A 24,596-nucleotide genomic window follows, 5' to 3' on the forward strand; every position below is an offset into this window, starting at 1 on the left:
GAATTCCAGGAGAACTCCAAGCCCCACCTTGAAGTTAGTAATCCTAGCAATCTCTCATGTAGAAACGAAGACGCTGAAACTACACAGTGGTCATATGATGTGTAACCTAAAATAATTTTTCCTTCCATACTTATAATCTAGTCCTATTATGTTCTTTGTGATAGATGCCCAGCTGGTCTTATAGAAAAACAAAATAAGTATAGTGTTATCTTTTATTAGAAAATCTAATGTGTGAACTAACTCAGAAGAGAATCTTCCTTCACACACCATCTTCAGTTTTTTACGTAAGCTGCGTGTTGCAGCCTAGTAAATGGTAGGTGAGAATCTGAGACTGCAGTGTTCCCGTCATGAGTAAGAAACAGAGATATAAAATGTCCAGAAATGTTGAAGGGTTTGCCATGGGCATTTCACACTATGGAAATCAAACATTTGGGGGTAAAATGAAATATATACAACACATACTTTATCAAACCAAACTTACTTTTCTGGTTTAAAATCATAAACTATATAATTTTAAACTTTTATATGAAACTGGTATATTTATGAGATTTGAAAGAATAAATTCCTTAATTTTTTTACATAATTATGAATATTCCTTACAAAGAGAAACCCACAAACTATTACATGCTTTTCTACCTTTGCTCAAAGTATGCCGCTGGAGAGATAGGGAAAAAATGAATTTGAAAATAGAAGACAGATTTTGTAATAAACAAAAGGAAATGCACTATTTGGACAGAAAACTACTTGTGCAGTCACAATAGGATTAGCAACCTTATTGGGATATTAACTTTATAACATGGAAAACATCAAACTCTTCAGTAATGAATGACAGCAAATTGATTGTGGACCATGCATACTTTACTTATGAAGGAATTATCATTATCTAATGCTGTAAAATATTTTAGAGGAAAATTTTCATACTATACAGTTTAAGTGAGTAAAAGCTTATCATAAAAAGCACTTCACTCATTCCAAAAAAGAGAAAATATTTCACTGAAGTTTTTTCTCAGTGCTCTTTAAAACTCCAATTTTTTCTCTGAAAACTTTAAAAATAGACAAATATTTCTGGTTTTCTTCCGGAGCTTCATTAGAAACCTAGACAGGAAATCTCTAGGAACTCTCATGTATATTACATACATATCATATTGCCTAACATCTTTATAAAGCTGTATGTCATGGGCATATCAACCCAGTAGTCATGCAGCACAATCCTAAACCCATTTATTCAAACCCTCCATATTCAACTTTTCCCAAACTAAACTTCAAAAGTTATATAATGCCCTTTACTAAGACCAACTAAAATAACACAAGACAATGTGCAAGTTTTTGAGTTCTCCAGTCTAGACTTAAACTGGTATCCTAAATTAGTTGAGGAGGCATTCCCAAGGAAGTGTAGAAATACAGTGCCATGCGGCGCATTAAGCTTCTCTAAACTACTGGAAAACTCTCACTGTTATCATCAGACCTTAACTTTTAGAGGAAACAGTCACAACAATTAAATTCAGCATTGCTTTTCAGCATAACCTTCTACCCCCCCCCCCACAAATGCATCTAGTTCTAGAAATTTCCAAATCATATCTCTGTGTAGGTGCAAAGCTCATCAACATGAAGACAGAGAGAACCATTTGAAGAACAGCAATTACATACAAGCAACCCGATCTTTGCATAGGTTCTACAGTCATCAGTTTAATCCAAGTTTTACAACAATTAAGAGCTAAGAAATTAGCTACATAAACTATGGCATAATTCTGAGTCTTACCATGGCTAGATAATGGCCTTTTTTTGCATGGGCAATTCTGGCAGCTTTTGGCTCCATACCTCTTTGGGTTTTCTTCCAAATTCTGGAAGCATAGCTTCTCCTTTATATTTCAATGTGGAGTTTCAAGGCTATTTTGAAGAGAATCTTGAAATGCCACATTGAATCTGAAGAGGGAGTTAACATCGAGAATTTGGAAGAAAACCTGAAGAATTATGAGCCGAAACCTGCAAGAATCGCCTGTGCATAAAAGGACAATCCCAAGCTATTGGGCTTCTCCTTAGTGATGGAAGTGAATGCAGATGTACAGATACAGAAAATCAGAAGTTTCTTCAAATGTTGTGGTGATCAGATCATCAGACTTGGTAATGCCATAGTACAGTACTTAGTACTTCATAAATTGCAACAGGAGTTAAGACGGAACAAAACTGTATCTCAGTGATGGTAAGCCAAAATTATCCTCTAAAAATTCCCAATGTTCAGATTGGAAGTCTAAAAAAAAAGTTCATTTCAACTGCCTGTTTTTCACCTGTCAAATTAGACTGTAGCAGAAGAAACCAGAGTGAAATTCTGTGTGTTTTTCCACAGCAATTGATAATAGAGGACTTCCGTAAGCTGCGATCCACTGTTGAGAAGGCAGAACTCTTGAAGCCCAACATCCTCTTCTTCTTCCTGATTTTCCTTCACATTGTGATATTAGATGTTGGTGCCTGGTTTACCATCTGGTACTTTGGAACATCTTTACTACCATTCTTCCTAGGTGTTGCATTATTTGCTACTGCTCAGGTACAGTACTGAAGGCACTGTACAATCCTGGAAATTAGCCAGATCTTCTATATGCTTTCAATCATTCGAAAGGTTTCACAAATAAAGGCCATGGTCCATGGGACCATGCAACTAGTTCTTGTGGCTCTGCAGGTGTTGACCTTTTACAAATATTATTGCCTCATGCCACATTACAAAGACACTTCTGGAAGTTTCCAGGGCAGTTTGCATTGTAAAATGGGTGGGTTGCTGTTTAAATCAAGATGAACTTCTGCTGGCCTTTGCATGAATCTCGAAAAAAAAAGTGCAGCCATGGTTTATGAAAAGTGTGTGTGTGTGTGTGTGTGTGTGCGTGTGTGTGTGTGTATTAGAGATGGGCATGAAACAAACCACGGAACAAAATTCTGTATAGAATGGCCAATTCGTTTGCACCAAAACACACGTTCTGTGGGAACGCTTTTTTCCGGAACAAACTAATATTTCCAGCTGTTCCGTGGCTGGTTCAGAGTTTCACAGACCCCACGCCGGTTTCAGCCCATCACCTGAAACCGGCGTGGGGTCTGTAAAATTGACAGCCCCTTTATCCTGCTGCCTGGGCTGTCAGTTTTACAGACCCCGCACCGGTTCCAGTGCGGGGTCTGTGGAACTGACAGTCTGGGCAGCAAGAAAAGAGGCTGTCAGTTTCACAGGCCCCACAGCTGAACCCAGCACAGGGTCTGTGAAACTGACATCCCCTTTCTCCTGCCGCTCTGGCGGCAGGAGAAAGAGGCTGTCTGTTTCACAGACCCCGTGCTGGGTTCAGCCCATCAGCTGAAACTGGCACAGGGTCTGTGAAACTGATAGCTACATTCTCCTGCTGCCTGGGCAGCAGAAAAAAGAGGCTGTCTGTTTCAAACGCCCTGCACTGGCTTCTTCAGCTGGTGCAAGGCAGTTGAAATGCCACGGAACCATGAACCACGAACTGGGAAAAGGTTGTAAGTTCATGGTTCGAGGTTCCGTGGAATACTACGAACCACGAATCACGTCGTTCGGGTTTTTTTTTTTTTTGTTCGAGCGCATGTCTTTATTTATATATATATATATATATATATGATGTCTTTAGAATCTAGTTTCTTTTTTTTTTTTTTTGAAAAATTTTTATTGGGTTAGAACATTTTTATTTTTACATTACAATCAATTTTCCCCTAATTTTTCGTTTCTAACCCCCTCCCTTTCCCCCCCTTTTGTTGACTTCCAACAGCTTTCCCACCCTCTGTCCCTTTTCCCTTACTTCTATTAAGTTCCTCTATCTAAAACAGATATACATTCTCCATTATATTAAGCAGTACATCTATAACTCCTTTACTTATTATACACCCAAGTTATACGTCTTTAGATAAACAATTTATCCCATTTTCCAGTTTTGAATATTTCTATATTAACCTATATATCATAAACCATAAAAATTTCCCACATTTAAATCAAACAATTTGATTTGTTCTCTATATATTACTCATTTCAACTTTTTATGGTAATTCTATATAACTCCTCGCATAATCAATCAATTTAACTCTTCTGTACATTCAGTTTGGTGCATATAAATCTTATCAAAGAAAGAAAATATTGTTAGTTACTCAATCCTCATGTTTAAACCTTGTCATTAATTATTCTCTATCAATGTTCTATCAGTTAACCTATACATATCTATATATATATCAATCTATTAATCTAACTGCTTATAAATTCACATTTCTCTTCCTCCCCCGGTAAAGTCACCCCTCTCTTTTATACTTTTATTATACTTCAATAGTTCTCAAACTGCCACAGTTTTCCTCCCACCTCCCATTTCTTCTCCAGATATTGTTTCAGCTTCTCCCAGTCTGTGTTAAACTGCCCTGAGTCCAGATCTCTCAGTTTTCTTGTCATCTTATCCATTTCAGCCATGTACAGCAATTTGTAAATCCAATCTTCCATAGTTGGCACTTCTTGTACTTTCCATTTCTGCGCATACAAAAGTCTAGCTGCTGCAGTCATATAAAAAATCAACGTCCTATGATGGGCTGGAATTCCCTCCATTCCCAAATTTAGCAGCAGGAGTTCTGGGTTCTTATTTATTTGAAACTGTAAAATTTCACTCATTTCTCTTATTATTTCCCCCCAGAACTGCCTTGCTACCTCACACGACCACCACATATGATAGAGGGAGCCCTCATGTTTCTTACATTTCCAGCATTTATTAGAAGTATTCAAGTTCCCTAGCGCAATCTTCTTTGGTGTCATGTACCAACGATAGATCATTTTGAAAATGTTCTCTTTAATATTAATACATGTCGTTGTCTTCATTGTAGTTTTCCACAAGTATTCCCATGCCTCCATTGTTATTTCTTTATTGAAATTTATGGCCCATTTCACCATCTGTGTTTTAACTATCTCATCCTCAGTATACCATTTCAACAGTACTTGGTATACCTTGGATATTCTTTTCTTGTCTTCTTTAAGAAGGGTCTGCTCTAGTTCCGAGTTCTCTGTTCGTATGCCCCCTTTTGCAAAGTCCGAGTTGTATAAGTCTCTAATCTGTCTATACTGGAACCAATCATAGTTAGGTGATAGTTCCTCTTGCGTCTTTATTCTAAGTTTAGATACTTCAATCTTAGTTATTTCTTTATACGTTAAACATTGTTGTTCATTATCCACAGCTCTCGGATCTATCACCTCATATGGAACCACCCACAAGGGGGTTCCTTCTTGTAGGTAAGTTCTGTACTTCTTCCAGATTGTATATAGACTTCTCCTTACAAAATGATGCAGGAACATCGAGTTGACCTTTACTTTGTCATGCCATAGGTATGCGTGCCATCCAAAAATTTTTTTATATCCCTCTAGGGCTAATAGTTTCTTATTCTTTAATGTCATCCACTCTTTTAGCCAAACTAGGCAGATTGCATCGTGGTAAAGTCTCAGATTGGGCAGTTGCATTCCGCCTCTCTCCTTTGCATCTTGTAAAACTTTTACTTTCACTCGAGGCTTCTTGCCTGCCCAAACAAAATCTGATATTTTCCTCTGCCATTTTTCAAATTGTTTAGAGTCTCTGATGATTGGTATTGTCTGTAACAGAAACATTACTCTTGGTAACACATTCATCTTAACTGCTGCAATCCTGCCCAGCCATGACAGGTTCAATCTATTCCATTTAATCAAGTCTCTCTCTATCTGAGTCCATAATTTTTCATAATTATTCTTGAATAAATCTATATTTTTTGCAGTCAGCTCAACTCCCAAGTATTTCACCTTACTAGTTACTTCACAATCCGTTGTTTCCATTAACAATTGTTGTTTCTGCTTAGTCATGTTTTTGCATAATATCTTTGACTTCTTTTTGTTAATGAAGAAACCTGCCAAGTCTCCAAACTCCTTGATCTTGTCTATCACTTTTGGCATGTTCTCCAGTGGGTCTTCTACGATTAACATTATGTCGTCTGCAAATGCTCTGACCTTATATGAATAGTCCTTTATTTTTATTCCTCGTATTTCCTCATCTTGTCGGATTTGTATCATCAGAATCTCCAATACTAAAATGAACAACAATGGAGATAACGGGCAACCTTGTCTTGTTCCTTTACTAATCATCAATTTCTTGGTCAGTTCATCATTCACTACAATTGCTGCAGTCTGGTCTCTATAAATTTCCTTAATTGCTCTGACGAATCTTTCTCCCAATTGTAGCTTTTCCATAGTGGCAAACATAAAGTCCCAGTTTAAATTGTCAAACGCTTTTTCAGCGTCCACAAAGAAGAAACCAACCTCTTTGTCACAACGCTTGTCATAGTATTCAATAGCATTAATCACTGTCCTTAAATTGTCTCTTATTTGTCTGTCTGGCAAAAAGCCTGCTTGTTCCTCCTCTATGACTTCCGAGAGCCACCCCTTCAATCTCTCCGCCAATATCTTCGCAAAAATTTTATAGTCATTGTTAAGTAGTGATATAGGTCTGTAATTTTTCACGTTGGTCAGGTCTTGGCCCTCTTTTGGGATCAATGATATATTCGCTTCACTCCAAGTATCTGGAATCCTTTGATCCCTAAAAACTCCATTCATCACCTCTTTTAGGAATGGTGCCAGTTCATTGGCCATTATCTTATAAAATTTAGCCGTAAGTCCATCTGGCCCTGGCGCCTTTCCTAGATTTGCGGATTGTATTGCCTTGCTTATTTCCTCGTCAGTTACTTCACTGTTCAACTTATTTCTCCAAGCTTCCGAGATTTCTGGAAGTTTGGTTTTCTCCAGATATGATGCTATTGATTCTTTGTTTACTTCTTTTTTATTATACAGCTTAGCATAGAATTTATAGAAGGCTCTACTAATGGTAGTCTGCTCCAAGTACGTTTTATCTTCTTCACAGATTTTATTTATTATTTTCTTTTCCCTTTTCTTCTTCAATTGCCATGCCAAATATTTCCCAGGTTTATTAGCACCCTCAAACGCTTTTTGATTCAGTCTTTTAAGGTTCCACTCCAATTCTTTATTACTCATTGCTGTTAGCTGTTCTTGAAGAATTTTGATTTCCTGGTATATTTTCTTTTTCCCTGGTCTCTTTTTTAACTGTGCTTCTTTGGCTTTTATTTTCTCCTCAATCTCTTGTCTTTTCTCCTCTTTCTTTTTTCTTGCTCTGCCATTTAAGTCCATTAGTATGCCCCTTACAACTGCCTTGTACGCATCCCAAACTTTATTGGTTGGTACTTCTTTATTCACGTTGTATTGTATAAAAAACTTAGTCTCTCTTCTCAATGTTTCCATATTCTCACTTTCCTGTAACAAGTCCTCATTTATTCTCCAGGCTTTCCTTTTTCTCCTTTTTCCAAATTTCCACATAATTGGGTTGTGATCTGAGCCTACCATCGGCATTATTTCTACCTCCTTAGTCCATAACGCTAAGTCCTTTGAGGCCCAGATCATATCAATTCTTGATAATGTAAGATGCCTTGCAGAATAAAAAGTAAACTGTCTGGTTTTAGGATATTCTCTCCTCCATACGTCTTCGAGAGTCTCTTGTTGAATCAACTCAAAAAAAGGCTTTGGCAATAATCCTCTTTTCTTTTGTGCTTTTGTAGTCTTTTTGTCTAGTTCCAAATCTGTCACTCCATTGAAATCTCCAGCAAGAATTATCTGGTCATATACAAAATCGTCTAAATGCTTCCTTAAGTCCTCAAAGAAGCTTTCCTTTGCACCGTTAGGTGCATAAAGTCCGACTACCAACACTCTCTTTAAGTTCCAATTACATTCCACTGCTACGAATCTAGCTTCCACATCTCTCATAACAAATTTTGGCTGCAGCTCCTCTTTTATATACAACACCACTCCTCTTTTTTTCTTGTTGGAAGCCGCTACAAATTCTTTGCCCAGTTTTCCAGATTTTAAATATTTTACATCCTGTTTTCTAATATGGGTCTCCTGCAAACAAACAATATCACATTTTTGTTTTAGTAGCCAATGAAAAATATTTTTTCTCTTATTCGGTGAGTTTAGTCCATTTACATTCCAAGATAATACTTTACACTCCATATTCATGGTTTTGTTGGTAAGTCTTTTTCATTGTCCTTAATAAATCTCTCCATCTCACGCTCAGATCTGATACGCTTTTTTGCCCCTCCAAACTCAAAGGACACTCCTTCCGGTAACTCCCATCTGTACCTAATGTTCATGTCCTTCAAAGTCTGAATTAACACTCTATATTTTTTCCTATCCAGTAACACTGATCTGGGCAATTCCTTCATTATGATAATCGTCTTGCCATCGATCTCCAATGGGTCTTGAAATTGTTTTGTCACAATCATCTCTTTCATATTTCTAGTTGTAAACTGCACGATCACATCCCTTGGTAGTTTCCTCTGGGTTGCAATTCTCGAGTTCACACGATACGCCACATCTAGGATAGCCACAATTTCCTCCTCCTCCTTCCCCAGGTATTCAGCCAACACCTCAGTCATCTGTTCTTGCGCTGACTTCCCTTCAACTTCTGGCAGACCACGAAAACGAAGCTGCTTCTCCATGTGTTTAGTTTCTGCAACTGACATCCTCCCCTTTACCGATCTCATCTCTGTTTGTTGCGATTCTATTAAATTCTCCATCGCGTCTTCTACTGTTTTGACTCTCTGTTTCGTTCCTTGTAATTCACTGCTAATCGTTTCCACGCCTTTTTTCACTTCTGACAGCTCCGACTTTACTGTCTGTGTAACTTCTTTGACCTCTTTAATAAGCTCCAATTTCGTGTCCTTAAGTTCTTTCATCATGTCTATAAGTTTTTTGTCCAAATTTTCTATTGCCGATTGCCACTCTTTTTTCGACATCGTGGGGCTTGCTTTAGCTCGCTCCCACGAATCTGCTCTCTTCCTCAGCTCCGTGGCGTATAATTAAACGTTTTCCTTTTTTTTCAAATGTCCCAATCTTTGCCAAAATTAATTTTTTTTATATCCAAAATGTTGGGCGTCTTTTCTCTATGGTTTCTCTATGTTATTATAATCCAAGATGGCCTACTTCCTCTTCCGCTGAAGCCACGACCCTTCCACTTTCAAAAATGGCGATTCCCCACTTCCTGTCCCTTGGCAAGGGCCGCTTCCCTCCAGCCACTCTATTGTTGTTACGCACTTCCTGTCTCCCGTCTTCCCACAGCAGGTCTCGCGATGGTGTCTTTTTCCCACAGCTCCAAAACCACAGGTATTCAAAACAATAGTCCGATTTTTGTAATAACTTCTTTAAACTTAGTCTCTTTTAAAATACAACTCCTGCCGAGTCTTCACCTCCTTTTCACTAGTCTGTTGCAGTTTAAAAATCTACTTTCTTTCCTCTCTGTTTTTGTCAATCTGTCCCGTTTCAAGAGATAGCGATCTTTACCTTCTCTTCAACTTTCTCGGGTTGTAATCGCTGTTTCGATCTTAAATTCTCCTCTCGACTTCCCTCCCCGATCGAAGCTTGGGTATGTAGGTCTTATGCCAACCGAATTGGCCCCAAGATTGCCGCAGAGATTATAGCCGACCCGTCACAAGGTGGGACCTCAAGGATCGGGGGGGAGACTCCTTGTGTAGAGCCCCCCCTCGTCCGAGATCTAGCTCACCCTAGGGTCTTGAGCGTTCTTTGCCTGCTCCCCGCCTGAGAGCAGTCGGCCGCGGGTTATTTTCACCCCTCCGGCCGGTTAAAACGGCAATCCGGTCAGCTCCGCAAATGGAGCTGCGTTAGACCTCCATGAATCCCAAACCGGAAGTTCCAGAATCTAGTTTCTTAAGTTTGGAAAGGCATCCTTGGAAAGGGTCATAAGGGAGCATGATGATTGCCTTGATATGTGTAAATTACATATTTACTCTCATTCTGTTTAAATTGTACAGTGAACTTGTTTTTCTAATTATTCCTTTTCTCTTACAGTGCCAAATGAATTGGTTTCAGCATGACTTGGGACACCTTTCTGTCTTTAGCATATCAAAATGGAATCACATGCTACATACATTCTTAATGTGCATAATGAAAGTAGGTATCTGTTGCTTTGAAAAAATAAAGAAGACAACTTCTTCTTTTATAGGACATGGGTTCAATTTATGTTCTGTTCTTAGTCCTATGTTCTCTTTTCCTATAGGGAATGGCAGCAAAGTGGTGGAATAACCTGCACTTCCAGCACCATGCCAAGCCCAATTGCTTTCGTAAAGACCCTGATCTCAACATGCATCCTTTTTTGTTTGCTTTAGGGAAGAAACTGGCTGCAGAGGTACATTTTCAAGGTTTATATTATAATATATTATTGATATACTAAGAAGGGCAGCTGAAAGGTACTGAGAATGAGCTATTTAGTCAGCACTAGAAAAATTGTATGACACAGCAATTGTTACATGGGTGGGTTTAACATTTCCCAACTTGCAGATGTCCTCATTAATCAGGCATCACAGAAACCAGAAACAAACTCCTCCATCTTTGGCCTTGCAAAGCCTGTAAAAAGAATATTTTTAGATTTGTATAACCTTATATAAAACATTATTGTCTTACCTCCCCGTGCCCAGTTCTGAGTCAGAATCTTCACAGAAGTAAATCTAATTCAGCTGTGTAGAAATCCTTTGTGTCTTGTTATTACTCTCCTGTCCAATGTCTTCTACCCTGATACCTTATTTCAGAACTGAAAGTTCTGAAGTCAAGTGAGAGTGAATGAATTATTTTTTTCTGCCATTCACATGAGTGAACAGAACACTGAGGTGGAATGGAAAGTATGATCTGTTTACCATGTACTAGTTTCTAGGGAGGCATGTTGGGCTTCTGCAATGGAAAAAGATACAAAGGATTCTTGTAAGCCCCAAATTTGCAGAGAATAAAACGTGGGGCTCCAGCCATGTATACAGTGGTGATATTGTAAAAAAATAGACCGAAATGGATTTGATTCTCAGTTTCAGTTACAGAGCTTTATGATGTCTGTCTAAGTTGGAGATCCACATTCAATATTAAGAGGAAGGGTTGCCACCACATTTTGCCTAAAGTGAAATTTTGAAGTGAATTTGCAGTTTCCTGGTAGAGCAAATGATGTCCACTTCTTTCTGATGCTGAATGGTGGGGGTGGAGGAGGCAGGAGTTGTTATTTTCCACCTCCCATGCCACAGTTCCAATCAGATTTTGGCCCATCTGCACTTTTTACACAGGAGTAGCCACCGGGACTTGTAGCTGTAGTATGGCTGCAAGTCCCCATGTTGAACAATAGTGTCTAGTTTGTCCTGTAGGCTATGTAATCTATGTTGAGTCTCAGTGAGAAAGGCTGACTATAAATGAAATAAAACATCTCATTAGCAAAACACTCAAAATATATATCTCAATTTTTAGGATGAAAATACACCTCACCCCACCCCGCAACAATTTAAGGCAGAAACAGTCAACTGAATTCTAAGGACCCTGATAGGCAGGAAGACAAATTACAAATATAGGAAATAAATAAAATACATTTCTGGAGACAAGCCTTAATTGGCTGGTCATTCACCAACACTTCCACTGACCAGAGCACGTAGCAGCAGAAATCTGTGCTTTTAGAAGATCATGATCCAGTCATCATGATTACAATTTCATTTGCATTCCCCAAATACCCCAATATGTAGTCTGAAGTGATGGCTGAGTAAAGGTGATTGGTGTATTCTTATGCCAGTATAACTGGTGTTACCTAGAGACTAGGGAAAGAGTGACAGGAAATACAGAGGATGTCTATAGATTTGCTGAACTGCTGATATCTCTTTTTTCGAAGCTTGGGATGCAGAAAAAGAAGTTCATGCCTTACAACCATCAACACAAGTACTTCTTCAGTAAGTATCCCTGCAGTTCAAAAATCCCACTGTTTCCATTAATTCATCACTTAGAGCAATGTGAAGCAAATCTACACAGAATCCCACTGAAGTCTACTCAGTGGGTCTTACTCCCAGGAAACTGTCCTGAGGATTGCACTGTTAGTTTCTTACTCTTGAGAATACATCGTAAGGGTCATAGGGAGAGCCCAAACTATAGCATTCCAAGCCAGCAGAAATTCAAGGCCAAAGGAAATAGGACAATTCCAGGTGATAATAAAAAGGGGCTAAAAGATGGGAAGCATTAAACACAGAATTGTTAACTGAAAACATAATGGGAGGGAAAACAGACAGATATTTGATTGTAATGGCTATTAGAAGGCTGAAGTGTGAACGGAAAGGTGAGCCTGATCAGAGGAGGAGAAGAATGATCCCTTTCAACAATTGACACATCTCAGCTTAATACCCTTCTTGCTTTGTGAGGAAGGGAATGGAGGACAAATGTTACATTTCACCTATGTTTAGTAAATAGTCTGTGCTTTCCCCCCCTAAACAGTTTCAGGTCCAGGAGCATTGCTTCCCTTCTTCCAGTTCTCTGTATTCTACTTCTCAATCAAGCGAAAAGAATGGGTGGTAAGCATGTTTCTTATTATCCGAAAACACACAGCTTGGGGGGGAAGCTGCTCTGTGAATCATCTTGTGCAAGTCTGCTGAATCACTTGATCAAGAGTATTTTTCTTTCTCATCTTTGACAGGAGCTAGCTTTGATGATAACCTTCTACATCCGAGTCTGTCTCATGTATATACCTATTATGGGATTTAAGTGTTTTATGGCATTCTTCTGGCTGGCCAGGTAACACTAAGAGGTCTCCTCATTGTGGAGCTTTATAAAACATTTATCTCTGATATTTAATCATAAATATGTTAAGAATTTATACTTCTATTACAAGTTATAAGGTACGTTTAATATATTTGACTTCCAGCAATAAGAACCTTCTATTTGTTTTAGGTTAAACTCTTCAGTTATGCATTGTGTTAGCAGTCAAACCTATTCTTATGTGTCACATAGATTTGGGTTATTTAAGCAAGATACTATCTAAGGTGAGCCATGTCAGTGTTTTAGAATGCACGCAAACTATGATACTGCAGGGAAGTTGTTTCACACCTATAATTTAGGAGGTACAACTTGTGAAAGTAATCCATTATGTTAAGTATGTGGTAGCACTGGGCCTAGCCAAAGTGATTACCTGCAACAGCTTCTGTACTGAGAATGTAATAGTATTTCTTCCTATGTTAAGTTGTTTAAAATTTCCTCAAGACTGAAATAAATAAATAGAAGAATTGACAGCAAAGTTACTAACTATAATAGCTTGTTGGAAATTCAGGTTTTGAGCTGGTCTGACAGTTAGGGGGGTGGGGCAGAGCTAACCAGAGGAAGGAGGCAGCTAGGCTCCCCACAATTACACCCGGATTCAGCTCTCGTTTAGGGTCCGTTCCCTTTGCTTCCAAATGCCACTGTTGAGACCATCCTAAAGAGGAGGAGGTAACAAGGCACTCCTCTATGGTGCACAGAGGAAGTCTACATTCTCAAAGTCTGACAATATCTGGTGGTTGAGTCTAGAGATGGGCACAAACTGGGAAAATTCCAAACTGTGCGGTTTGTAGTTCATCGAGTTTCATGAACCACGAACCATAAACTTTCATAAACTTGCCCTGGTTCACAAACCTGTTCGTTTGGGTTTGTGAAAACGTCACTTTCTGGTCAGCAGAAAGTCTGCAGAGAGCCCATCCCTCTCCGCATTACCTAGGAAACTGATTGATTGGCACTAGGCTGTTTGCAGTGATGAACTGAAATACAAACCAAATGAACTGGGCTAAAATTCATTATGGTTCGTGAGAAATGAGCTGCCACGAACTGCCGGTTTGCGAACCATGAACCAGCTCAGTTCATGATGAACTTTGGTTTGCATTTCAGTCCATGCCCACCTCTAATTGAGTCAGCAGCAAACATTTCTTTCCCATGTCCCCCCATTTTGAAGGTAGAACAGCAACCAGATCAGCAATGGTAGGAAGGCCTTGAGAACCAGGGAGAAGGTACTTGTGTGTGTGTGGGGGGGGGTTCTAATTCATTGTAGATTAATAGGTTTTGCAAGCCACACTGAAGGCAATATATAAAGATGGGGGAAATGTTAAAATAATAGTGGAACCAGGTGAAAAAAGGCTTGCTTTGAGGATTTTTGTCCAAATGTAGTTTTCATAAAATTCTGTTGGATTAATTAGTCTGATGTTTGTAAAATCTTATGTGTTGAATATGCTTTCCTGGACATTAATTATGCTTTTAAGATTACTGATCCAGTTTTCAAATATATACCCCTATCTAGTACATTGATACTAAAACAGTTTCCAGCTAGATTTTTTTAGTCTAAATTAGTTTATACATTTACCATGGGTTTTAAAGCATATTTTGAATATTTGCTTCTATCCATCTTGCTAGCACTTGCAGGGCAGAGGTATCTTAAGACTCCCTTGATTATTATAGTAGTGTAAGCCAGTACATTTTTTTCATATTTAGCATGTACTTGCTTCTTCCCATCATATGTGAGTTTATTTTCATTGACATATAGCAGCTGCTGACACGTTTCTGAGTTGCACACATGAGCAAAAAGATGCTTTGCCATCTAGGCATTTTGGTATAGTAGCATGAACTTTAACATGCTCCTGCTCCCATGGTAATGTGTGGATCAGTCCTTGATTACAGTGTACAAGGTTTTATCAACTTAACACATCAAATAATGTGACAAGATAATTATCAGAAATATGGAGTTTGTAACATACTCTGTACACATTTGATTCCACAGGCTTCTTGAGATCTGCTGTTTTACCTGGGTGTCACAAATGAATCACATCCCGATGCACATTGACTATGATATAAATACAGACTGGGTATCTACACAGGTAAGGCTCTTTCCAGTTGTCCGTAGCATTAATATCCAAGATACATCATCGCTACTATGGCTATTCAAACAGGAATCTCCAAGTCAATCCATTTTCTTCCAAATCTCTTAACTGCTTGGCATCATGCTTAGAATACTTTATAGCATACAGAAACCAAAGGATTTTATGATTGTTTGTTTATAGTCCACCTTTCTTACTGAGATCCAAGGTGGCTTACATACTGCAAGTGAATATAATATAATCAATAGCTAGGACATTCACAGAGCAAAATATGATATGATTAACAGTTAGGGCATTCAGTGATAGATACAATAAGGTGTGGTAGCTGCATATTTGAAAAGCATCATGAAGTGGAACACAGATAAATCTTCATGAATTAAAATGTAAGTCTGTGCTGCAAGTTTCCCTCTTCCCGTGGCTTATATATTTTAAAAGTTTATATTCCTTCCATCCAATGCCTTCAGTTTCTAGAACACTGTCAGTCCCAGAGACTGTGACACTGTGCTGTACCTCAGGAAGGGGGTTTGCCTTTTCCAAAACATCTATTCACTTATCAAAATATTACCCTGCCCTCAACTAGCTATCCAGATACACTCAAACTGCTACAAACTAATTTTATGGATACCTTACAGTTCCTGGAGAGGAAAGATTAAGTTAACCTGTATGCAGCAATAGATTGCAATTTATTCATTATTTGTCCTGAGCTAGGAATTTTAGATTGATGACCTAGAGAGTGAGGTGTCATTTGAACACAGTGAATATGGTAAACAAAGGTATGGTATCCAATGTTTCTAAGAATTTCTTGTTTTTCCACAGCTCCAGGCAACCTGCAACGTGGATCAATCCTTTTTTAATGACTGGTTTACTGGCCATCTGAACTTCCAGATTGAACACCAGTAAGGCCATCAAGGGCAACAAAATTCTTTGTGTAGCTCCATAATGTGGTGTCATCATGATTCTACAGAACATCTTTTCCTCTCTCTGCAGCCTTTTCCCCACAATGCCTCGACACAACTTGTGGAAGGTGGCCCCTCTGGTGAAATCCCTCTGTGCCAAGCATGGCATTGCCTACCAATGCAAGCCCCTGTTCACTGCCTTTGGAGACATTGTGCAGTAAGTATAATGGGCATGTTATGAACTTTTGTACCAGGCAAAAAAGAGAGAATCACGGAAAGCAACAGCAAACCAAAAAACGTGCCATGATAAACTTACTAAGTCAGCAAAATGAACTATATTATAATAACAATAAAGGAAGAATATAATTAATTCAGAAGTGTTTGTAATTAATCATTTCCAAAGAATGTACACAGACATTTACACTGAGAGCAAGTGGTCATTCAGGCATCAATGAATACTCAAAAACATTTCTAAATCTTGCAAGGCAACCAAATCAGCAATGCAATAAGGGTACAAACATGAATTTCTAAAGCGCAAGGTTCTAGTAGTTGATTTCCTCAATCACAAATTTGTATTCAGCTATAGCAGCAATTCTAAAGTGCTAGTGCCTGTACAAAGTGGCTGTGCTTTTCAGAGTTGATGTTATTAATATATTCCAATACAAAAATGTGTTTTATATAAAAATAAAGGTGCAGTACACAGTATAAAGAAGGGATGTGTCTTCTGGATTCCTCTGCTTGCGAGCTATTATGGGATAGTCAGCAGAAGTCAGTCCCATTTCACAAATCTTCCTCACAGTAGTCTCAAGAAAGACAACACTTTACTAGAGACTGTGTGAGCGACACTGAGCATCAACATGATTTAATGCAACAAAAGATTGTATTGTATTGTTATTATAATGTAGTTCATTTTGCTGACTTAGTAAATTTATCACGGCACGTTTTTTAGTTTGCATAAACTTTTGTAAGGCAAAAAGCAAGTTGGTCCAACCCATTGTTTAAAGTAATGTGAATGTCACCACTGAGGGAACAGTAAAATTGTATTGCTGAGCCTTAGTTCATTTTACAAACATACAGCCAAATAATTCACTGCTTCTCCCTTCCCACTCCTCAGTGCCCACTGTCTTTTTCTGATACTGTATAAAACCTGATGAGTAAATTGTGTATGGGTCTGCTTTTATAGGTCTTTGCCATATATTCATATTATATAATAAAAGCTTTATTATTTGGCACTTACATGGAATGAAGATTGCGTTAATCAAATGTTCCGCAGAAGCCCTTGATGGCTTTACTGGTGCCCCAGAAGACTTTGCAGCAACCAAACTCACCTCATTTTGAACGTCATGGCATCAGCCTCCCCCCTCTCCCCAAGCCATCCTATGAAGCTGGCAGAAAAGTGGGTCAGCTGCTGGGAGTTCTCCAGCAGAGCTGGCTTCCAACGCCTCAGGCATGATTGAGGAAAGGAACCACACCTGAGGATGATGTGCCTATTCAGCACTGGCCTATTCAGCTGGTTGGTTGGAGACTGGTGGTGGTTGTGCACACCAGAAGGCACAGAAATATGGTGGCAGGGAAGTGGGAGGATCTTGCCCTCTGGCTGACGCCAGTTAACTAAACATTCTGGAAAATCAAGTACCAAATTACAAAACTTTTACTGCATTTGATATTAAAGGCTGTATCCTCTCACCATTTTAATGGCTTGAATTTCACCTATGACAAAAAATTCTAGTAAAGCTTTTTAGAAAGTTTTACAAAAAGCCAGAGTCTGGAGTTATATTACACATACATCTGGAGACACTGTTTAAATAGATTCACTTTTCTTGAAGAACTTTTTGTTTTGAAGAATTCAAAGGTTTGTCTGTTCATGCACATGCACGTTTGACACTTGTAATAATTATTGCAATAAAGGATAGAGATTAGACTTTCTGATGCAGCCAATCTTTTCTGCCTTTAAAGTTATTATAAACCTTACTTCTTTCCATGAAAATCACACTCAGAAGCAGCTTTACTTTTGTTGGAGGTATTTTTCAGCAGGAAAATGGCTGAACTATGAAGGAGCAGAAATGTTTCTAGTAAGAATTGTAGACAAAAGTACAACATGCAGCTCTGTGCTTAATTTTTAAAAAAATCAGTAATTTCTTAAAAACCACTGAAGCTACTATCAATAAGATTCATAAGGAAAGATATTTAGTATCAAAGTACATGTGTGTGTATGTATATATTATAATATATATAAAATATATAATATATGTAAAATTAAAAGTACAACATATATGTGTGCGTGTTGTACTTTTTAATGCATTAAGAGTCCAAATGTGCTGTCCTCTGTTTTTTGCTTAGGAAAAATATTGTTCATTATCTTGCAGCTCTCTTAAGGATTCTGGGCAAGCCTGGTATGATGCATATATACATGCATAAGAAAGCAGCAATTTCTGAAGAATGATTCCATCATTAGCCATGAAAATACATCACAGACTGGGAGCAGTTAACATGCTAAGGAAGTATTTGTGGTCTGGTGGGTGAATTGGTCAGAATGAATTAATGAATTTGGGACATTCTGAAACACTTTTTGTCCTGTGCAATGTTTTCTTTTGTGCTAGTTCTCTTGTTGTATTGTGGCATAGTGTTGTGCATTTGTTTTGTTGTAAATTACAATAATTATGAAAATAGGGTGTTTCATAATTATAGATATGAAAATGAAACGAAACAGCCTATACAGAAAGAAATCCATAATTTTCTTTCATTTTGTTCAGGAGCTTTCATTTTTTTGCACTTACTTTCTATTTGTCTCGACTGTGTTTTCCTAATAAGGGCATATAAAGCTGTGTTCCTTAGGAGAAGTGGAGAGAGAGCCTCTGGGTTTTCTTGATTGATTGCTGACTTTAGCACTAAGATTACATGCATATGTGAGGTAGTCCAATCCTGAAGTATATGGGGTGAGACTTTGAATTAGAAGCCGATTTCACATACTGCAACTTGCCTGTTTCTAGAGATCATTTGCAGGTTTTACTTGTGCCACAGTACAGTCATGATAGTATTTTATACTATATTAATCCGTTCTTACTAGCTTAGCTTGAATATAGTTTCTTTTTGTGTGTGTGTTCTCCAATTCTTTCCGAAGCATTTTACTGATTGTACTTGGGACTTGCTCACCCCCTTTCTTTCCTGATTTATTATGTGATTTGTGGCTTGCCTTCTGGGTTCCTCCACAACTTACGGTTCTTTGAAACCCAATATTTTTATTTAATCCCCCCCCTCAGTTTTATTTGTTTTATTCATTCGTTTCACTGTGTGACGTGAATGTTGCCACAGTGTACCCCTATCAAAGCCTTTTGATTTTTAACCTTCCCCCTCCACTGCCGCTGAAGCTCCTGTGGTTCTTTGGGAATTACAGTTAATTTTGAATTTGTCTGTCTTGTGCAACTCAGTCTGTGTTTAATGTCTGGGTGTCCCAAGTGTGTCTACAGTGCCAACTCCTCAAGCTGCTTTGTGTGTTACTGTTTTCTAAGAGTTCTTCCATGTACTTTAACATTAAGCATGGGTGCCTTTCATTGCCTCAGTCATAGGACAGGGTCAGTCTAAATGCAGGCAAGGCATGAAAGGGAGGTATTTCTGTTGTTCTTCATTTTTGAGGACATCTCATGCGTTTGTGTAAAACTGAACTCTCTTTTTCCCCATGGAGGGGGAGTGGGACAATTTAAAGCAGAAGAACAGGACTGGTAGAGAGTTAACAATGAAACAAAAATCACAAGTTATTTGGAGGAATATCCATGGTAAGCTTAAGAAAAAAGTTCCTTATAGATTTTTAGCATATTGACTTCTGTGTTAACATTGCCTCCATTCCTATGATAGTAGTGGTGATTGCTCCTCCTTTCCACCATGCACTTCAAAGAACATGTGACCTGGGGCCTCTGGATGTGAAGGGGGGGAAATGGGAAAATTGGGGAGAAAGGGAAGTTTCATAAGCACATTTTTCAGTTTTTCCAGTGGAAATTTTTGAGGGGAACTTGAAGAATATTTCTATGAATTCTTTTCCCTTTTGAAATGAAGAGTTAAATCCTATCTAAAACTTTTGTGCACAGAAGCATGACTTCCTCTGTCCTGCTGTGGCCCAATATACCCCCAAAATAGCTCCTGCAGGACCTCCAGAAGTTGCATGAGGGAAGAGTGGGAGGGCTGTGGCCAATTAAACTACACTAATTGGCTGCAGCCAATTAACTTTATAAATAAAGGATTTAAAATTTTATAAATAAAGGATTTTATGTTGTTAAAGTGGCAGAATAAGTGTTGGTTTGATTGGAAAATTAATGTAGTTTCCCCCAAAATTTCCATACACACACACCCTGGAAAAAGCAGTTTTATTCATGGATTCAAAATTTTTGGAAATTTTACATCTTTAGCCTTCATGCTGATGCCCAATCATACAGAGGAGCTGTTCATGTGATTTGATCTTTTCTTTTACGGGAGAGAAACTGTATGACTAAGGCCTCCATGCTATCTGTTGCAATGTGGATGCCTTGGCTCACACACTATTTGAAGTGTAAGGTGGAGAAGAGGGGCACGCTCTCACTCATCCACCATGGAGAGGCCACTGCCATTCCTAATGTATGATCCAGTTGACTCTCATTCAGTGATGATTTCTGGCAACATGATTGAAAAGTATTAAGTATTTATTGTTTCAATACGTGATTCAAAGTATTGATCTTCTTTAGCACAGCCCTCATAGGTTGTACACCACTTCATGTGTACATATTTGTATTTATTTGTATGTTTTTGTTAATATGTTTCATAAATCTCATTGGCTTGATGTGTGTGTGGCTGTCTGTTTTTTTTTGCTGACTGAAGCGTAGACACTGGGATGGTGCGGGAGATTCATGCCCTGTATTTCAAGTGTAATGGGGGGGGGGGTCTGAGTTTTTTCATACAGTAGCATTAGGGATTAAAACTGAGGAAAAGGAGCTCCCATTTCACTCTCCGTGCCTGAAACTCTTCCTGTCCTATATGAAAGTAGTGTGCTATTGGAGCGATGGAAAAGCTGGAACAAGATATCACATCCCAAAAATGTATTTCTAGACTCTTGCAAAAGAGCAGCCAAGATTCTTCTCCCTTCTTTCAAAGGCCAGAGGGGCCATGGTTCAACGACAAAGCATTTGCATGGCATGCAGAAGGTCCCAGGTTCAATCTCCAATTAAAAGAATCAGGTAGCAAGTGATGTGAAAGTCCTCTATCTGATATCTTGGTGAACTGCTACCTGTCAGAGGAGACGATACTGTCCTTGATAGACCAATGGTTTGATTCAGTATAAGTAAGTTGCATGTGTTCATGAAGTGTGCAAGTAGTCACACAAGAAGACCTTTCAGTGAACCAAACATCTCTCCATTCCTAGATAAAGTGAATTAAAAGGCAAGAATTAGGAAGGAATTAAACATTTCTCTCCTCCAGCTTGCTGTATTGTCCTGTAGTAGAAACACATGTTTTGATTATGCAGTTTCCCACCACATTCAGTCCTTTGTATCTCCTTCTAAGAGATACTGGGAGCGGGGGCTGGAGTCATAGGACATGTGTGATAGATCTTGGGTTGGGAAAGACTTCTTAGATGCACCAATTATGGGGAAATGGCAGTTTCACATATCCCATTAAAACATGACATGATTTGTAGATTGCCTGCATTAAGAATCACTGTACTAGAATAAAAATGTGTTAAACTTCAAGATGCCACAAGACTCCAGATTATAACATATGTGTGTTGTATCTTGTTTCCAGAAAAGTCTGAGAAGAACTACATCTGCTGTTATCTCTGCTACTTCCTCTTCAGCCTTTCTGGGTCTTTCACTTACTCAACCTGTCACTCATCCTTCTGCTCACACATAGAGTTACAAAGGTTAACAGTTCAGGCCATAATTCATTTATGGTACTTTTGGATTATACTGATTATGGCTGCTTCCACATACATTGAATAATGCACTTTCGTTGCACATTAGTGATTATTTGCAACTGAATTTTCCTGTTTCTTATGTTTTATGCATGGACACTTTTAAAGTGTATTCTCTCTGATCGAAATGAAATTGGTATGGCTGTCCTGCATTCTGCACCATCATAAAACATTAGAGGCAGCTTCGATTTGGTGTCTTGTTTCCATTTTACATTGCAAGAGAATGTGTAGGTGTAGTTTCAGGTTTTCGAGGGGAATTGCAATGAACGTCCTTTTAAAAAAAAATTGTGCACGCGTAGTAACGTTGCTATGTTACTACATCAGCTGTCTGTCATTCCCCTACCCTTCCAACAGTTCTTAATTGGATGGTCCTGTACCCACCAAAACTTCTTTGCCAAGGATTGGCTGGGGAATTTTAGTGTGACACCTCTCTTCCTCCAGGAGCTCTGGGAGCAGCCATCTTTGGGATACTTTATGTGCAACCATTCCATGAGGAAAATGCCACTGAAGAGTGAGGGGGAAATGATTTTGGCACCCAGAAATTTGCTCTAAACAATTGGTCATTCCCTATCACATGACCTGGGATGGGACAGTTGTGGCGGTGAGGGACAGTAAACGAATGCTCCGTCGGCCATTTTATGAGACCTTTCCTGAGCTCTACTGTGCGAAATAATTGAAATAAATTATACAGAATCTTAAGATGTGTAGAATAATCTTTAGAAATGCTGGACAGTACTTATGGAACACAATTTAATTAACAAGATCAATCAGACAACACAGTAACATGGCAATGTTACTTCCATTAATAATAAATTTTTAAAAGGGGGAGGTAGAATCGCAAGCCCTGCAATCGCTGTATGGCAGCACAAAACATAATTATAACATTGCATGTTTGAGCACTTGGGTAGCTAGAATGTTGTAACATCAAGCACACATTCACTTTCAGGAGTTTAATGAAATCTGGTGATTGTGTTGACATTCCAGCATTACTGTTGTTATGCTAAACAAAAAAAATGGCAGAAAAATGGTTTGGGGAGCTGTGGAGGGTGGGTGTGGTTACCTCTGATAGATCAATCAGCTCCCAGTGAGAAGAAGAGGGGGGAGTAGAGAAGCAGACCAGGAGTATTTGATCTGCACAGACAGAACTTGAAATAGCAGCGACTGAGCAGCAGCTTAAAAAAATTGTGGAATGTCCGCGGGGGGGGGGAGACACAGACAAAGCCCATATCTGCTTCCCATGACTCCCTTGCAGGTACAGAAGTCAGGGAGAACACAGGAAGCGGAACAGATTCTGAAACGCTGTAAAGTGTCCATGCATAAAACATATCACACAGGAAAATCCAGTTGCAAACAATCACTAATGTGCATCAAAGGTGCATTATCCAATGTGTGTGGAAGCAGCCTATGAGATGATCTCAGCATGCTTGTGCAGACTTCAGTTTGAAGGACAAAAGGTGTATTCTCATGTCTAAATGAGCATCCAGGCTTATACAGAAACTAATGTGTATATATTCAGTACTGTATTGGAGGGGACATTGGATATGAATGAAGTCATTTAGAAAATCCAGATGACTAATGAAACTTATCAAGTACTATTAATGACTTAAAAATCATAGGAAACAAGCAATTATAGCATTTATAGCATATTAAGATTAAGTAGAAATTTATTTAAAGGAATGTAATTTAATATAGTAGAGAATTTATTGAAACAAAAGTAGGCAAAGTGTACCTAACACATGGTCAAAGATGGCTGGTGGGAACTATTATTGGAATGATCTCCTAAAGTCACAGATTCTTAAAATTATCTATATATCCAATAATTGTAATTTCTCCGGTGGTTTGAAAGTGGGTCAGTCTTGACTGACGGGAAGTAGCTCCTCCTCCATTCCAGGGTCGGTCGAATCAGACGATCCTCTAGGGGGAGGGCTCTTCCCTGGCGAACCAGTTTTTTGCCAGCCCTGCTCTGGCAGGGAGTCGAATCCTGTGCTCCTAGGAGCACTGATGAAAGAAAGAAAGAAAGAAAGAAAGAAAGAAAGAAAGAAAGAAAGAAAGAAAGAAAGAAAGAAAGAAAGAAAGAAAGAAAGAAAGAAAGAAAGAAAGAAAGAAAGAAAGAAAGAAAGAAAGAAAGAAAGAAAGAAGACAACGAATAATTTTGGAGGTGGCTGCCTTGGGGAAAAGGAAGAGCTTATCTCTCCACCCCAATCTTCCCATCCTCCCCCCTCCTTCTCAGCATTGGCGCGGCGGAAGTACCAACCAATAAGGTATGGGACACCTACAAAGCAGTAATTAGAGGCACACTAATGGACTTAAATGGAAGAGCCAGAAAAAAAAAGAGAGGAGAAGAGACAGGAGATTATGGAAAAAATAAAAGCCAAAGAAATACAATTAAAGAAAAGACCAGGGAAAAAGAAAATTTATCAGGATATTAAAATCCTTCAAGAGCAGTTGACGGCAATGAATAACAAAGAACTGGAATGGAACCTTAAGAGAATGAATCAAAAGTCGTTTGAAGGTGCAAACAAACCTGGGAAATACCTGGCATGGCAACTGAAGAAGAGAAAGTAGAAGAAGACAATAAATAAAATATGTGAGGACAATAAGGTACATTTAGAACAGACTGCTATTAGTAGAGCTTTTTATAAATTTTATGCTAAACTGTATGATAAAAAGGAAGTGAATAAAGACTCAATAGCGACATATTTGGGGAAAATGAAGCTTCCAGCAATTTCGGAAGATTGGAGAGACAAATTGAATAGTGAAGTAACAGAGGAGAAGATAAGAAAGGCAATTCAGTCAACAAACTTGGGAAAGGCGCCAGGACCTGATGGACTTACAGCTAAATTTTATAAGGTAATGGTCAATGAACTGGTACCATTCCTAAAAGAAGTGATCGATGGTGTTTTGAGAGATCAAAAAATTCCAGATACTTGGACTGAAGCTAATCATTGATCCCCAAAGAAGGACAAGACTTGACTAATGTTAAAAATTATAGACCAATTTCCTTACTTAATGACTATAAG

At 38.6% G+C, this 24,596-nt stretch overlaps 1 protein-coding gene across 1 annotated transcript in view; it reads left to right on the forward strand.

The window, feature by feature from the left end:
• LOC129325027 (acyl-CoA (8-3)-desaturase-like) overlaps positions 1-20,451 on the forward strand; it is a 29,923-nt gene extending 9,472 nt beyond the window's left edge. Inside the window, exons 3-12 of the mRNA XM_054972523.1 lie at positions 2,345-2,542; positions 9,914-10,015; positions 10,122-10,250; positions 11,757-11,814; positions 12,350-12,426; positions 12,549-12,646; positions 14,652-14,748; positions 15,565-15,644; positions 15,736-15,861; positions 18,011-20,451. Of these exons, the coding sequence (XP_054828498.1) occupies positions 2,345-2,542; positions 9,914-10,015; positions 10,122-10,250; positions 11,757-11,814; positions 12,350-12,426; positions 12,549-12,646; positions 14,652-14,748; positions 15,565-15,644; positions 15,736-15,861; positions 18,011-18,062 (1,017 nt within the window). The 3' untranslated portion in view covers positions 18,063-20,451. The remainder of the gene's footprint in view (positions 1-2,344; positions 2,543-9,913; positions 10,016-10,121; positions 10,251-11,756; positions 11,815-12,349; positions 12,427-12,548; positions 12,647-14,651; positions 14,749-15,564; positions 15,645-15,735; positions 15,862-18,010) is intronic.
• The last annotated feature ends 4,145 nt before the right edge of the window (positions 20,452-24,596 follow it).

The sequence above is a fragment of the Eublepharis macularius genome, chromosome 2 (assembly GCF_028583425.1).
Source record: "Eublepharis macularius isolate TG4126 chromosome 2, MPM_Emac_v1.0, whole genome shotgun sequence".
In the NCBI taxonomy this organism is placed as follows: domain Eukaryota; kingdom Metazoa; phylum Chordata; class Lepidosauria; order Squamata; family Eublepharidae; genus Eublepharis; species Eublepharis macularius.